The sequence below is a fragment of the Enhydra lutris genome, unplaced genomic scaffold, assembly GCF_002288905.1.
Source record: "Enhydra lutris kenyoni isolate GAN:26980312 unplaced genomic scaffold, ASM228890v2 scaffoldscaffold12, whole genome shotgun sequence".
In the NCBI taxonomy this organism is placed as follows: domain Eukaryota; kingdom Metazoa; phylum Chordata; class Mammalia; order Carnivora; family Mustelidae; genus Enhydra; species Enhydra lutris.
Window position 1 is genome coordinate 52,533,455 of NW_019154096.1, and position 15,893 is coordinate 52,549,347.

Consider the following 15,893-nt stretch of genomic DNA (forward strand, 5'->3'; position numbering starts at 1 on the left):
GTGTACTACATAGCACAGCACTGAAGTGTGTCTGATCTCCATGGGGGGTAAGCAGAGCCCAAAGTCTTGTAACTCTCACTTGCAAGAGCTAAGGAGGAATGCTGAGGACCTGGGGATACTGATGAGTGGGCTGACCCTAAGGTGGCCATCTTTGCAGAAACCAGGTTGTTTCCCATAGTTCATAGTACATCCCCATTCTCAGGGATGCTGCATAGCTTGTTTTTAAATTCCAGGATGGTCAACCTCAGGCTTCACAATCTTCAAGTTTGAGTCTGTTTTTTTTTCATGTATAAAATGGAGGCAATAATACCTCACAGACATTTTGTGAGAATTAAGTGAAACATTGGGCCATAAGTGCCCAATATAAAGGAGCAATTAGTTTTCTTTTGGCTTCTAAGATACAGCATTCTCCTGTGATCTTTCCCTCTCTCTTTTCCATATACTTGTGGATCACTCTATTTCCAAGGACTCCTTAAATATTGATACTTCTTAGGTATTTATCTTTAGCTTAGGACTGTATTCATCCTATCTTCTTTTCATCCATTCTCATAATTTCAACTATGGCTTATACCCTGATAATCCCCCAAACCAGGTCTCCATGAGTTTGGAACTACCCAAATAGTTGCACACTGCAACTATCCTAAGCAGAACTCCTCTTCCTTCTCTTAAAATCTGCCCCTTCTCTTCCCAATTAGACTGTAAACTGGGATAACTGGGCCATGTTGGGACATGGCCATACTCCTGGAGTCTGGAAAAATACCTGGCACATAGGAGTTAAGTATTTGCTGAAGGGCTGAAAGAGCTCTTTTATATCAATAAGATGAATACTGAATGCTGTAAGAGAAAAATGGCAAAGGCCTTATGTCCCTTCTCTACCCTAGAATGTTCAGGGAGAAGCCACCTGTGAGATCCTGGAATAATAGTGGAGTCTAAAGCCCTGGACACCCTATTAACACACACACACACACACACACACACACACACACATTAACACACACACACACACACACACACACACACACACACACACTAAACTTCATTTAATGGTATAGGTAACATGACATAACTTCCCAACCATGGAAAAGCATTTGGATTTTATTTGATTAATGTTTTCTAAAATATTGATTAACATAAGCTGTACTTGAAGCTGGATGACAGACATGCTTATTTTAACGGGCTTTTCATCCTAGAAATATTTTCAAAAAAAATACTCAATCTTGGGCCTCTTGCTGCAGGCAGGTTCCATGGGAATGCACAAAAAAGAGGCAGATAAACAGTCCCCATGGGAGACTGTACTTCCTTTAAAAAACAGGCTACTACTTCCTGTCAAGTTCATAAAGTGCCTTTTCCTTTGCTTAGTCATCCAGAGTGAAGTCAAAGGGCTCAAAGTCTTTCCGGAAGCGGCGAGCCAGCATCTCCTCCTCTTCCTTGCTGACCTGACATTGCCTCCAGTCAGACCTGTCAGGAATATTAAGGATGGCTTCACTGGCCAGCACCTCCCTGCAGAAAAAAGTAAAAATGGACAGTATCAGCCTGAAGTCCCTCCTCTCTATTCCTCTTCAGCTGGAGAGCTCTTCTCAGTGTCACCCAAAAAGGTATGCAAATTCCTCTAACTTTGTTCATACCATTTTCTCTTGCCCAGAGTGCCATCTCTGCCGTTCTATCAAAAATCATATTCAAGGGGTGCCTGGGTGGCTTAGTGGGTTAAAGCCTCTGCCTTCAGCTCAGGTCATGATCCCACAGTCCTGGGATCAAGCCCCACATCGGGCTCTCTGCTCAGCAGGGAGCCTGCTTTCCCACTTCTCTCTCTGCCTGCCTCTCTGCCTACTTGTGATCAAATAAATAATAAAAATAAAATCTTTTTTAAAAAATCATATTCAAGTTAAGTGACCAGCTCAGGTCCTATCTCTTTTCTAAACCTTCAAACCCTATTTCCTTTTCTCTCTTGGAACAAGCTGGAATATTACTGGTACTTATAGAAGCAACACTGACGTAGTACAAAGACACTGCGCCCTGGTCAGAAAGATCAGAGCTTGGGGCAGGCATCCAGTTCCTGGTCTCAGTTCAGGTCACAATCTCAGCGTCATGAGATTGAGCCCTGGTCAGGTTCCGTGCTCAAAGCGGGGAGTCTGCTTGAGATTCTCTCCCTCTCTCCATCTGCCCACACACGTACGCATGCGCGCGCTCTCTCTTTCTCTCTCTCTTTCAAACAAATAAATAAAACCTTTTTAAAAAGAAAGATCAGGGGCTTAATTCCATTCCTAGTTCAACCACTTGCTGTCTCTGACTTGAACATGACTTCATCGCTAAGTCTTGATTTCCTCGCCTATGAAATGCAGTAAGGGTTTTTGTGAAGTATGGAAATAACACAATCCAAGCACCAAACCAGCTATAAATACATCTTGCCTTGAACTCTAGTTTTGTCATCCCAATTAGACCATGACTTTGCTGAGGGCATGGTGCAGATCAGGCCTAGTATCATACGCCACTGACTTTATGTCTCTCCTAGAGGACTCACACCTAGGCACAACAGCACAGGCTCAGTATCAGTAAAATAACTTATCTTGGCTCTCAGGACTAAAAAATATATCCTGATACACACACACACAGAGGCTACCTTCTGATGATCACTGCTTTACATTTTTATTTATTTTTACACTCATTTTGATATATTAGAAATATCTCTACTTGGGACACCTGGCTGGCTCAGTCAGTAGAGCATGCAACTCTTGATCTTGGGGTTGTGAGTTCAGCATCACACTGGGTATAGAGATTACTTTAAAAAAAAAAAAAACATTTTTTTTTTTTTTTTTAAAGAAAGAACTCTATTTGTCCATCTGTATGGTTCATTTTTCACTTTAAACTACAATAAACAGAAGAGTTGAAAACAAAATCACATGAGTTTTCTAAAAGTCACAGGATCTGAGCTCTAGCTCCCTCGGCAAGCCTTGAGCCTACTTCTTCATCTATAAAATGTAGACAGAACCACTTTTCTTGTACAGTGGTGGAAAAAAAATATTTTCAAATATTTTGTTAACTATAAAATGCTATGTAACTGTACATTAGTATTTTGAGAAACAGTTAACATTGAAAATACAACAAACTATCATGAGCACAAAACCATTCAGAGAACCTCTCTTGTGGGCTTATGTGCCTGTCTGTGTATCTGCAATTATGTGCCTAAGTCATCAGTGTCCACATCTGCATCTGTTGCTAAGTCAACAACAAAAAGATAACATCAGATGTTTGTAGTCCCTAATCACACCTATTCTCACTTATCAATTATCTTTTTGAAAATGTAGACAACCATAATTCCTAGACTTATCCAATGGTAGCAATCTCTTGGAAGTTTCCCAAATTAGTCCAAGAAGGGTGCAAAGTTGACTCAAAGCTCAGTTCTAGCCAGGAAAAAAAAATGCAAATCAGACATGAGTATTATCTAATCGGTTCTGCACATCTTATACTGCTCTCCCTCTATACTCTATTTCTTACTGCCAACAACTTCCTATTTTCAGTCTGCCTAGTTGATAACACTCTCTACATGGTTTTACAATCATGTTCTGTCTGATATGAGGAGCATAAACGACACCTCATCTAGGCCTAAGGATACTACACAATAATGAGGTTAAAATCTCATGTTTTGGAGTTCAACTTACCTGGGTTTGAACCTACCGAGTGTGCTCATGGACAAGCTATCTAACCCCTCCAAGGCCATGCTGTCCATTAACAGGAGCCACTAGCCAGATCTAGCTATTTAAATTTTAATCCTAGGGACACCTGGGTGGCTCAGTTGGTTGAGTGGCTGCCTTCGGCTTGGGTCATGATCCCAGAGTCCTGGGATCGAGCCCTGCATCACACTCCCTACTCAGCAGAGAGCCTGCTTCTCCCTCTCCCACTGCCTGCTGCTCTGCCTACTTGTGCTCTATCTCTCTCAAATAAAGAAAATCTTAAAAAAAAAATCTTAGTTCCTCAGTCATGTTAGCCACATTTTAAGTGCTCAGGAGCCACATAGGGCTAGTGATTACTGTATAGGACAGTGCAGATTTATAAACATTTCCAACATCATGGAAAGTTCCACTGGGCACATCTCTGAAGCCTCACTTTCTGCTTTGGTAAATTGGGATGACAGTACCTATCTTACAGAATTGGGAAGATTAGATGAAGCAATGCATGTAAAGCTCTTGGCACAGTGCCTGGCAAACAGCATACACTCAATTAATGGTAGCACTTCACTCCTTTCGGCTAGAAGGCCCACACCCTAATATTTGCCTTATGACTCTATCTCTCGGGCTCAATGTCAACCTCTTCTTGAAGCCTTTCACAAAGCAGAAATAAGCTCTCCCTTTTCTGAATTTCTGAAGTCCACTATTCCTTCAAACTTTTTTATGGTGCTTTTCACATTCTGCATTACATTACTGTCACATATGCAAATATCTGACTTGCCCTAAGACTATAAGTTCTTTGGGGCAAATACTGTTTCCTACCTGGCTTTTTATTCAATCGTCTATGCAGCCCACTACTCTGTTCATAGTAGGCCTAGTGATACATTTAAAATAAGAAAAATATACAAACCTTCCAAACTGTAAAGGAAAATTCTTTTTAATTCTATGGAAAAGCTTCTCTCCCGTGTCAAGTTCAACATAAAAATACGCTGCTCCTGGCTGTGCAATCTAAAGTAAACAGAGTTGTATGAGGACATATCATAATGCTTTAAAAATCTAAAACCTAGCTCATCTCTTATAAACTTTTATTTGGCAAAGAACTCAGTCTAGAAGCATAAGAGAAAGAATGTGAGCAGTACAGATCCAAGCCACTTAATGGAATACAGTTTAAAAAGCTGAACTACCAGATATTACAAAGATCCTCCCAGTGGCACCCAACCTTCAAAGTTCCTGCCTTAGGAAATTTCACATTTTTTGCTCTTCCCAGGAATGCACCGAGGCATTGCTGTAATGTCATCCTCATCTCCAGTCCAATCAGTACCCCATGCTTTAGGTCCAAACGGTCCATCTGCCTATTTAACATTTTTGGGATGCCCTCAGACAGTAGAGCATGCCCTCAGACTCAACATGTCAGAAACCACATTTTTACTTCTCATCCTTTACTTTACATCCTTCCCCTCCTATTTCACCTGCTTGATGTCAGAGTGCTCTGGGATTTCCAACAGCTCAATCTGTTGCTGCTCGGCCTGGGTGATGAAGGCATCTTTAATGTCATCTGTGGTGCAGGAGCTGAGTGGCACAGGAATGACCTGAGGGGTGTGGGGGGAGAGGCGGACAGATGGAAGATATTCTTCATACAGGTCCCTGAGAGGTCAGGCCTCCTGCACAAGTCCCTGAGAAGTAGCAAATCCATCACAGGGGTGGAGAAATACCCCTCAGCAGAGATTCTCCTCAGGCCAGCCAGGCTTGTGTCAGCCTGTCTGTAAGGACTTAAACTTACGAGATAGCTTGCCACATGTGGGAGCCAATGCCTGATGCAGGAAAGGCTGGAGAAAGATCTCTCTGTCATCAAGCCCTTGCCGGCTCCTAGGTAATATGTGTGGCAGAGTCAGGCCCATTTGAAAATTTAACAAATGTGCCAGAAAGAAAACCACCACAGCTACAAACCAATTATCCATAAACAATCCCCCAGTTTCTGAACTGATAGCTCTATCAAGGCTCTGGGACTACTTCGCACCTCTAAGACTTCACTCATGCTGCTGAAATAATACCCACTCACATAAATACCCACTCTCTTCCACCTCTACCTCTATCAAGGCCCCAGTCTTTCTTGAAACCTTCCTCAAGTACCCATTCCTTTTCTAAACAAGGCACTTACTACCTGTGCTGGCCCATTCATACCGACCACGCACTTCCCTGTGATTTCTCTGGATTTATCATTCTTTAATGAACACTATTTTAAATGAACACTATTTTTAAATAGTGTTTTTTAAATGAACACTTTTAAACGAACACTATTCAAATGATAATATGAAAATATGTATTAAGTATTTTAAATATTAAAAATGTAAATATTTGATTTTAGATTAAATTATATATTGAAATATTAATTGATCTTATTTAAATACTTGTCAGTATTCAGGTCCCCACAGGGTCCTTGCAAGTTCTGGAAGGTCTCTGGGTGGAGACCACCTACCTGCAGCTGGAGATGATGGCTCTTATAATTTCTCTCAAATAAAACACACCGTTTCCCTCGACTCTTAAAGAACCGCCTCAGTGTCACCTTATACTTCTCCACCTCTTCTACCACCTCTGCAGAAAGCTCCACCACCGACTGGTAGTGCCCAATAGGTAGGATGAGGACATGGTCATCAGATAAGCCTCCTTTGGCCAGGGCAAGGTAGCACTACAGAGGAAGCACACAGAATCAAGACATCAATGCCACATATAAGATTCTTCAGGGAAAGAAAGCCAATATAAAGAGTGAGCATGGGGCGCCTGGGTGGCTCAGTGGGTCAAAGCCTCTGCCTTCAGCTCAGGTCATGATTCCAGGGTCCTGGGATCGAGCCCCCCATCGGGCTCTTTGCTCAGCAGGGAGCCTGCTTCCTCCTCTCTCTCTGCCTGCCTCTCTGCCTACTTGTGATCTCTGTCTGTCAAATAAATAAATAAAATCTTTTTAAAAAATAAATAAATAAATAAAGAGTGAGCATGAAGGTGTTGACAAAGTGCTTGAGAGGCTGTAAGAGAAATTCTCTGACTTAAAAAAAAAAACCTGATTTTAGAGGTTATAACAGGAACCTGGTGAAGAATAAAATTAGATGCAACAAATTTCTATCCAACTATCAAATGAACTGGCACACCATCAAGCTTTTGGCTTCAAACACACCAAAGCTAAAGGAGACATGGACAGCAAATAGTTAGCTTTTTCCCTCCCGGGCTCCAAACCTGAAAACCATTTCTCAGTTATTATTGCCTTCAGCCACAGAAAGATACCACTCGATTTCAAAATGACCACTTTCCCTATGATAACATCAAATTCCACACCCCATCCTCTGGACTCACAAAAAAGGCAAAGCTGTCTTGATTAGCATCCAGCGTCCCCACAGCCTTAAACTGCTGCCTAACCCATACAGAATGAAAGCAAACATATAACCTGATGGGAGAAAAGAAGGAGAAACCTCAAACTCAGACACATCCAAAGAAGTAGAAAACTATGGTTCCTAACAGTGGATGTCAGCAGCTAAACAGCAACTAAAAATATTTCTGTCAAAACCAAAACATGCAAGACTGCTCTACCCTCAGACACTCTTTGAAGGGAAAACACTGAGTAGAGAAATGGCCAGTGAATATCACCACTGGCAAATGAAGGTACTAAAGCTTTAGAAAAAGCAATCCAGCATTTCCTTTTAGTGTCATGAGTTCAAAGTTAAGACTGAAGGAAGGAGTCATTTATCATTAATACCGAGATAATCCGACAGAATGACAGAAGAGGTATCCGAAACAATCTAAAGCATGTCATCCTTGATTTACTTGGCATAGAGGATAGAACATATTACAAATTTAATCTTCCAGATGACTGAAGTTCATCGAAACCTTATAAACACTAAAATATTTTCCTAACCTTTACAATAACTATTTTTGATTATATGGGGTTTTTTTTAAGATTTTTTAATTTATTTATTTGACAGAGACACAGTGAGAGAGGGAACACATGCTGGTGGAGTGGGAGAGGGAAAAGTAGGCTTCCCGCTGAGCAGGGACTCCAATATGGGGCTCGATCCTAGGACGCTGGGATCATGACCTGAGCTGAAGGCAGACGCTTAATGACTGAGCCACCCAGGTGCCCCAATGATTTTATGTTTTTAAAGATTACTCTTGAAGCCTGAATCTTCTAACCTTTTCTTCATGTCAAAGGGTCACTGCCATGAACATCAGTTTTTATATTGTAATGTGCAGTGAAGCTATTGAAGGTTTCTATTCCAGACTAAAGGGCACCCCTCACTCTCAGAGCTTTATCTCCCAGTTCTTGTGAACAGTTTCACACTTGCCCAATCTCCTCCCTTTCCTTTCAATTTCTCACCTTCAGTCCTATACTTGAATTATTTCTGAAAATGTATAAATAGGACCTGAATGAATGTTTCTGCCATAAATTAAAAAATGCATGAATTCTGCAACAATTATTCTGGACTCTTAGCAGCCTTTCCCTCCTTTTACCAGTTTGTGACCATGGGCCATTAACATAGTTCCATGTATATCCCTTGAAGAAGGCATGACAAAGACCAAGCCAAGACAAAAAAAAGTAGTGAGAGGAGATCAAGAGGAATGGTTGCAGGGAGGGGATTCTAAACCCTCTGCCAGATACCTAAAGGTCCCAGAGATTCCCAAGAAGTTTCTGTCAGACAGAGGACAATACAGGTAAGTATAGACTTGAATACTAGTAGGCTCTAGGCTAAAATTTTCATGTGGCCTCCTACTTGGGGTGCTGGGCTGGGCTACAAACAAGATCGGAGACATTTTTTGCCCCTGTAGCTTCAGGCCTAGGTGAGAAGGAAACAGGTTTCCTTGCTCATCCCCTAGTCTCATCTCTGGGCTATATAATCCTGGGCAATTCAAAGGTGAATGGAAAGGAAAGGTCATTTCTCCCTGAGGCCTAGAGCAGCCCTGAGCTAAGTGACTTGTTCCAGATCTGTATTCCCCTGTGCGCTATTTTGAACTACTGAAGCTTCCCAAACAGAAGGCAATCCAAAGCCTACCTACCATAAAAGCTGTGTGGAAGAGAAAAATGGCATCAACTAATCCAAAGAAGAAAACAAGGTCCAAGAGAGAATCCAAAAAGGGCATTCCTGTAAAACCAAAAACTTTTCAAGTCTGCTCTTCTTCCTACTGAAGAGTTCATCATAGACTTCATGGCCAATGAGGCCCCAGGCCTTGACCCTATAATGCTCCCCCTACAGATAGGAGTGTGCCAATAATCAAAATATAAAATTTAAATGTAGACGACTGGGACTCTTCAGTCTGGAAGTATAAAGGCAGAGAGGGATATGACTTAAAAAGGGTACAATGATGGGGGCGCCTGGGTGGCTCAGTGGGTTAAGCCGCTGCCTTCGGCTCAGGTCATGATCTCAGGGTCCTGGGATCGAGTCCCGCATCGGGCTCTCTGCTCAGCAGGGAGCCTGCTTCCCTCTCTCTCTCTCTCTCTGCCTGCCTCTGCCTACTTGTGATCTCTCTCTGTCAAATAAATAAATAAAATCTTTAAAAAAAAAAAAAGGGTACAATGATGAAAATGAGACTCTGCTCAGTCTACAGGAGGCCACAATAAAGGCTCTCAGATTGTGAGGGTAAACTGAGGAAATGCTCACCCTCAGAAACCAAAATTAGAAAAAAATCAATGAAAGAAGAGATGAAAGTATCTATTTGCAGAAGCACTACACTGACTGAGAAACGGTCTATAAATAATTCCATCAAGAGCCATGGGAAACAGCCAATTCTAGTCACAGGTGACTAGGGTGCAACTATAATCCTGAAAATTAAGCTTTCTTCATTCTAAGTGAATGAAAAAGAAGGATAATGGTCTATACAGATGCCAGGAAAATAAGGGTCAAAGACCAGTATTAGTCGATACCTAAACAAGTACTGCCCAAGGAAAAGTATCTGAAGTCTGAAACGGGACAACTTTACTGTGAGATACACAATTCATCAGTTGCGCACAGCCTGAGTAAAATCTTCCTCGGGATCATCCAGTTCTGTGACTCAGTGCTTACCAAGCAACCTTTTCATTATTATCTTGGGATGATGACACAACGACCCACACTATGAATGTAGATATGGCTATTCCTGTCTAGGGATGCTATACCCTCTATTACTAGGCAAAACTCGGGAATTTATCACTTTAGTCTTTCATGTAATGATTTAGCATGACTCTGTTCCCAGTGTTAAGTAATTATAGATAAAAATTAATAAACTCAGCCTTCTGAATCTGAAGACAGGGAAAAAAAAGTATCAACAGTTTTCATCCAAATGTGTATATAGGCGACAGAGGACTCCCTTTTTAGGATAAAGAAAATCCTCTTTTAAATACTGAGTAATTAATGAAAGCAACTCATCACCTCTAATTTGTATGGACAAGAAGTATATGAAGGCCTCACCCTAGGATTCATGTATTTGTCAGAGAGGGAGAAAGGGAGGGGGCACGCTTGTAAAACCACAAGAGAATTACAATAATCAAAAACACAGACAATAACAAATGTAGGAAAAATAGGAACACTCACACATTGCTGATGGGGATATAAGACGGTATAGTCGTTTGGGAAAACAGTTTAGCGGTTTAATTAAAAAATTAAATATAAATTTACCAGCTCCAAAAATCCATTCCTAGGTTTCTATCCAAAAGAAATGAGAACATATGTCCACATAAAGACATGCATGCAAATGTTTGTAGCAGCATCATTCCTAATAGCCATGGAAACAACCCAAAAGCCCATCAACTGATATAAAGAATACATAAAAAGGACCACAAAAAGGAAGTACTGACACATGCTACAACATAGACAAGCCCCAAGAATATTATGCTGAATTTAAAAAGTCAGACACAGGGGTGGCTGGGTGGCTCAGTGGGTAAAAGCCTCTGCCTTCAGCTCGGGTCATGATCCCAGGATCCTGGGATCAAGTCCCACATCTGGCTCTCTGCTCAGCAGGGAGCCTGCTTCCCCCCCTCTCTCTGCCTACTTGTGATCTCTCTCTCTCTCTGTCAAATAAATAAATAAATGAAATCTTAAAAAAAAAAAGTCAGACACAAAGACCACATGTTGTATGACTCCATTTATATGAAACGTGCAGAAAAGGCAAACCCATGGAGACAGAAAATAGACCAGTGGTTGCCTGGGGCTGAGGATGGGAATGGGGATTAACTGTAAATGGTCACGAGTGAAGGACATGTTTTGAAACCATGCTATGTGATAGTTGTACAACTTGGTAAGCTGACTACAAACGGGTGAGTTATACACTTTATTCAAGTGGGTAAACTTTATGAAATGCAAATTATAACTTTATTAAGTTAATAAAAAACAAATAAGGGTGTCCTTCTCTGTAAAAGGTCCTGGGAAGTAACTCACATGTGTGCCGATGTTGACCACCAAATGCTTTTCCACTTCAGGGCTGGCAAGGCAAAACCAGCAGGGTCCTGGAGGCTGAGCTTCATATGGAAGAGAGAAGATGTTATGATGGTCCAAGCACTCCAGCATATACATAATCACCCTATAGAACTCAGCCTTCTTTGATCTTCACGCCCACAAAGACTGGAATACAGCACTACCACGAAGGGCCGGCCCTGCTATGCTTCTACTGTGTCCTCCCACGCCCCATCACCATTATCAGTAAAACTGACCCCTATAAGAAAAGCTCTGAATTTGCAACCAATTAACAGGTCAATAACCACAAGTGGATGACCACATACTGACTGAAGTAGCATCTAATTGGCAACAGCTGCAGCGAAAGAACACTGAACTGGAGGTCAAGGGTCCCAACTCCAGCCCCAGCTATGCCACTAGCCAGCCATGACTCTGGTAAGTTTACGCCACCAAGGTCCGCTTCTCCAACTTTGAAACAAGGGCTAGAGAAAGTGGACTTCAATGAAATAACCTTAAATTCCTTTTTACGAGTTTGATTATTCTATTATTTTATGAACCACATTGGTTTTGTAGGCTCTTTACCTCATATTTTACAGACATGAGGGAAGGGAAGGAAAGGAGGATTCTCCATAGTTCTTTCAGGAATAGCCTCAGATACCCTCAAAATCAGGCCATCTCAGTATTATTTTATTTTTGGTCTTAATGACTAACTATACGGTTTTCCTTCTCCAGAAGAGGCTCCCTTAGCAAAGCCATGTCCCACACAAGACCTGAAATAAGTTATTGGTCACAGAGGAGACCTCAGGAACCAAGGTACTTACGAGGTTTGCGAGTCTGCTTTGGGTGAGGAGAAGACTTGCTATCTCTGCCTGTAGATGAACGCTTCCTTCCCTGCTTTTCATTTAAATCAAAGAAAAACTGACAGGCTGATTCTTCCTGGAATGGACAAAGGCAAAAGAGAAAATGTAATTAAACATATTGAGGCAAGGAGCAACCATTCACATACAAGGGATCATTCCTGCCACGTCATATTTATCTTTCCTTCCAGTCCATTCTGTCTATTCTAGGTAAGAAAAATATCTTCCTAATCCTGATGCCTGGACTGTCACTCATACTTCTCAACACTTAGCCAAAATACCACCAAATCCATCTTTTTGTAAAAGCAAGTTAAAATGTAAGTTATAGAGCAATTCTTGGCTAAAACAGAACAATATGAACCCACCCAAATGCCTTTTCCTTTCACTCTCAGTAGGGCCTTAGTGTAGTCCTATAATTCCACAGGTCAAACAAGTCTAACTGAACTTTAATTAAAAAGATGAGGAAGTTGTTCAAGAAGGAAAAAAGTCTATGAAAGTAAACCATGCACACTGGTAATGGAACCTGACATTCCTTATTTTAATGAGGGAAAATTAGTTTCAGAAAAGTCTGCTATTAAGAAATTTCTTCACAATGAGTCCTAGTTACTTGCTAGCACTCGTTATTAAACCACAAATTACATTGCTAACAAGCAGTTGGATCCTTGCCTGAAAAGTTGAAAATAGGGGTACCTGGGTCGCTCAGTTGATTGAGTGTCTGACTCTTAATTTAGGCTCATTTCATGATCTCAGGGTCCTTGGATCGAACCCTGCATCAGACTCTGAGCTCAGCAGGAAGTCTGCTTGAGATTCCCTCTTTCTCTCTCCCTCTGCCCCTTCCCCTGCTTATTCTCTCTCTTTCCATCTGTCTCTCTAAAATAAATAAATTTTTTTTAAGTTAAAAATAAAGACTCAACTTTAGACAAAGAAAGACTTAACATGTGTAGCTCCAGCACATGAACCCAGTTTAGACAAAGAAAGAGTTAAAATATGAAACTGTTAACCTCAAACTACAATAAAATACACTGAGCTTACTTGAAATCTGCTTAGTCTTTCTAAACACCATCATGATTTCCAAAGGGAAAAAAAAAGACTTAAGTTCTAGGGATTAAACTGGTCTTATGGGTGAAAGTACAGCCAGGAAAAGTATATGCGTAATGGGCAATCCAGCCCAGAAAATGCCACCTCTCAAACAGAACACACCTCAGGGGCAGGAATTTGCTTTCCCGTGGATGCTTCCTTCCCAGATTTCCTGTAAGGGTTTTCAGTAACATCTGGAGGCTGTTTTACGAGTTCTGCTGCGTCCATTAGTTTCATGGGAACAATACTGAATGCATAAAGATACTATGGAGAAAAAAAACAAACATAACATTCGGGGGAATCCTGTTTATCCAAAAGTCATCAACATATTTTATTCACAGAAACGGAGTAAAAGAACAGCAACTGGCCTGTTTATGGCTCAGAGAATACACAGTAAATCAATATCAATTTAGTGATCTCTGTAGGGGCTAACCAAGGGCTGATCAAGTCACAAGCAACGAATCAAAGCCCTAGCCGTTACAAAAATCAGCTCTTACACAAAACTGTCACTACAAGGCCCAAGAGAGACTTGTTCCATAACCCTTGAAGACAAACTGCTTCTTTGTGTACTTTGTCAACAGAATTGTGGCACTGCCATTCTTTTATTCTAATGAAAACTAAATTGGACATCTTAATGTTTCCCTCTGATATTATACAATTTCTGCTGCATATGCTGATGAGTCTTCTTAGGGGCTAGGAGCAAAAATATAAATATTCATACAGATATCTAGACTCTTACACTAATAGCAGAGATATTGAAAACTTTAGATGAGCTAGGAATAAATATTTAACCTCACTACTGATCAGGGAAATGCAACTAATGAAGAGTGATACACTATCTTTCATCCATCACATTGGCAAAAACCTTAATAAAAATTTGACACTACACGGGATGCCTGGGTGGCTCAGTCCTTTAAGCAGCTGCTTTAGCACAGGTCATGATCCCTGCATCCTGTGATCAAGTCCCGCATTGGGCTCCTTGTTCAGCAGGGAGCCTGCTTCTCTCTCTGCCTCTGCCTGCCACTCTGCCTGCTTGTGCTCTCTCTAACAAATAAATAAATAAAATCTTAAAAAAAAAAAAACACAAAAAACTGACACTACCCTGTAAGAATGTGGGCAGAAAAAAAAAAACCAAACTCACACACTGTTGCTGGGGGTATAAACTGGAACAAAATTTTGAGATGAATTTAGTAACGCTTGCCAAAATTAAAAATGTCCATACTTTTTGACTGTAGTATGAGTTGCGCAGAACTGAGGCTAAGATGCCCCTGAGAGTAAAGCAATAGTAAAATACTGCTACAGTGAAAATACTGTGAGTGCTACAGGGTCTTGAAAAGGGCAGTAAAAAAAAAAAAAAAAAAAAAAAAAATCACAACTCTAAACTTGCTAAGAACACACTGGGCTGAAAAGCTTAAGATACAATGGAAAATTCAGAATATATATTTGTTTATGTTTTCATGTTTTTTCATATCTTTTCATGACCTGTTTAACATGTCATGTTTATGACATGTTACAGAATAATCCTCACGTAATTCACCTGTCTATCCTTCCTTTGCCTGACTGTTCTGACTGTAGCTGTCTCCATCCACAACATCCTGCTTTTGGCCCTGGAGAATCAGAAATGCTGACTTCTGGAAGTGAGAAAAATAACATACTTTTCTGGTATATTCTTTCATTCACCTCTACTGTTTTCCAGTACAAAGATACATTCCAGATATCACTAAGATTTCCCAAAGCCAAGGAGGGGTTATATAAATCCTATCAAGGCTATTATTTCTGCTGAATGAAGGTGCCAAAAGAAGCAAAGCAAGAGTACCATCCGAGGGCAAACTCATGAATACTTACAAAGTCAACCACACGGATGTGGGAAGAAAGGGATATCATTCATTGGACAGTCTGCCTTGGTTTCACTGGGCTCATTTTCCCAAACCCGTCTTTAAAATCCCCTACAAAAGACTCAAGGAAACCTGACCTTTCATTACTCTATCTTCACAAAGGAGTCACTGAAGTGCTGGAACCTTGCAATTGGAAAGAAGAAAGATCTGAATGCTGAACTGGCAGGAGGAACATTTATCAGGCAGAAAGTGAATATTAACCTATGACCAAACACTCAAATCTTTACCTTTTTCTTTTCTGGATTTCCAACATTCGCCAGAGCTATGAACCTGGTGGCATGCTGTGCATTTTCCTGTAGAACGACGTGGTTTCTACAATACATTTAACAGACAACAGGTCACCAAAAACTTTAATTTTGATTTACAATTATAAAATATGTACTCAGTGGGACCAAGAGAGAGCACAGATCCTAAATCCATCACCACCAGTAACATAATCTCAGATGTCACCTATAAATCCAGTAGGATAGTCATCCCTAACTCAACAAGGATATTTGTAGAAGAAAACGAGATCACTTATTTGAAAAGCACAAAAACTCCAATATTTGGTTTTAAAAGAGTTGTAAAATTGGCAAAATGATAATTGCTCAAGTTGGGTGATGAGTACAGGAGAGTTCGCTATACTATTTTTTTTTTTTTTTTTGTGCATAATAAAAAGCTATGAGAGAGGATATAATAGGATGGCTCAGTCAGTTAAGTGTAGGACTCTTGATTTCAGCTCAGGTCATGATCACTGGGCATGGAGCCTGCTTAAGAGTCTCTCTCCCTCCCTTTATCCCCAGCCCCTTTTCCATGTTTTCTCTTCTCAAAAAAACAAAAACAAAAACAAAAACTAACCAAATAAAGGCTATAATAATGAAAGCCAAATAGAAAAAAGTTTTAAGAGAAGAAAATATGCTTCAAACAGTAATTTATAGTAAGATTTCACTTGTCTAGGAAAAATATAAAAACACATGAGTATCTATATAATTTTACAGAAAAAATATAACTGAATAC

The 15,893-nt window shown here is 40.5% G+C and overlaps 1 protein-coding gene across 5 annotated transcripts in view; it reads right to left on the minus strand.

Moving 5' to 3' along the window:
- Positions 1–1,077: 1,077 nt before the first annotated feature.
- The window catches only part of LOC111145204 (CWF19 like 1, cell cycle control (S. pombe)), a 30,553-nt gene continuing 15,737 nt past the window's right edge, over positions 1,078–15,893 (minus strand). For 4 of the 5 annotated variants that reach the window (XM_022499933.1, XM_022499936.1, XM_022499935.1 and 1 more), the window contains 8 exons: positions 15,125–15,209; positions 13,126–13,266; positions 11,890–12,004; positions 11,054–11,133; positions 6,139–6,348; positions 5,132–5,251; positions 4,573–4,670; positions 1,078–1,500 (listed from right to left, as the gene is read on the minus strand). In XM_022499933.1, the coding sequence (XP_022355641.1) occupies positions 1,356–1,500; positions 4,573–4,670; positions 5,132–5,251; positions 6,139–6,348; positions 11,054–11,133; positions 11,890–12,004; positions 13,126–13,266; positions 15,125–15,209 (994 nt within the window). In that variant the 3' untranslated portion in view covers positions 1,078–1,355. The remainder of the gene's footprint in view (positions 1,501–4,572; positions 4,671–5,131; positions 5,252–6,138; positions 6,349–11,053; positions 11,134–11,889; positions 12,005–13,125; positions 13,267–15,124; positions 15,210–15,893) is intronic. The other variant, XM_022499934.1, reaches the window with a different exon arrangement.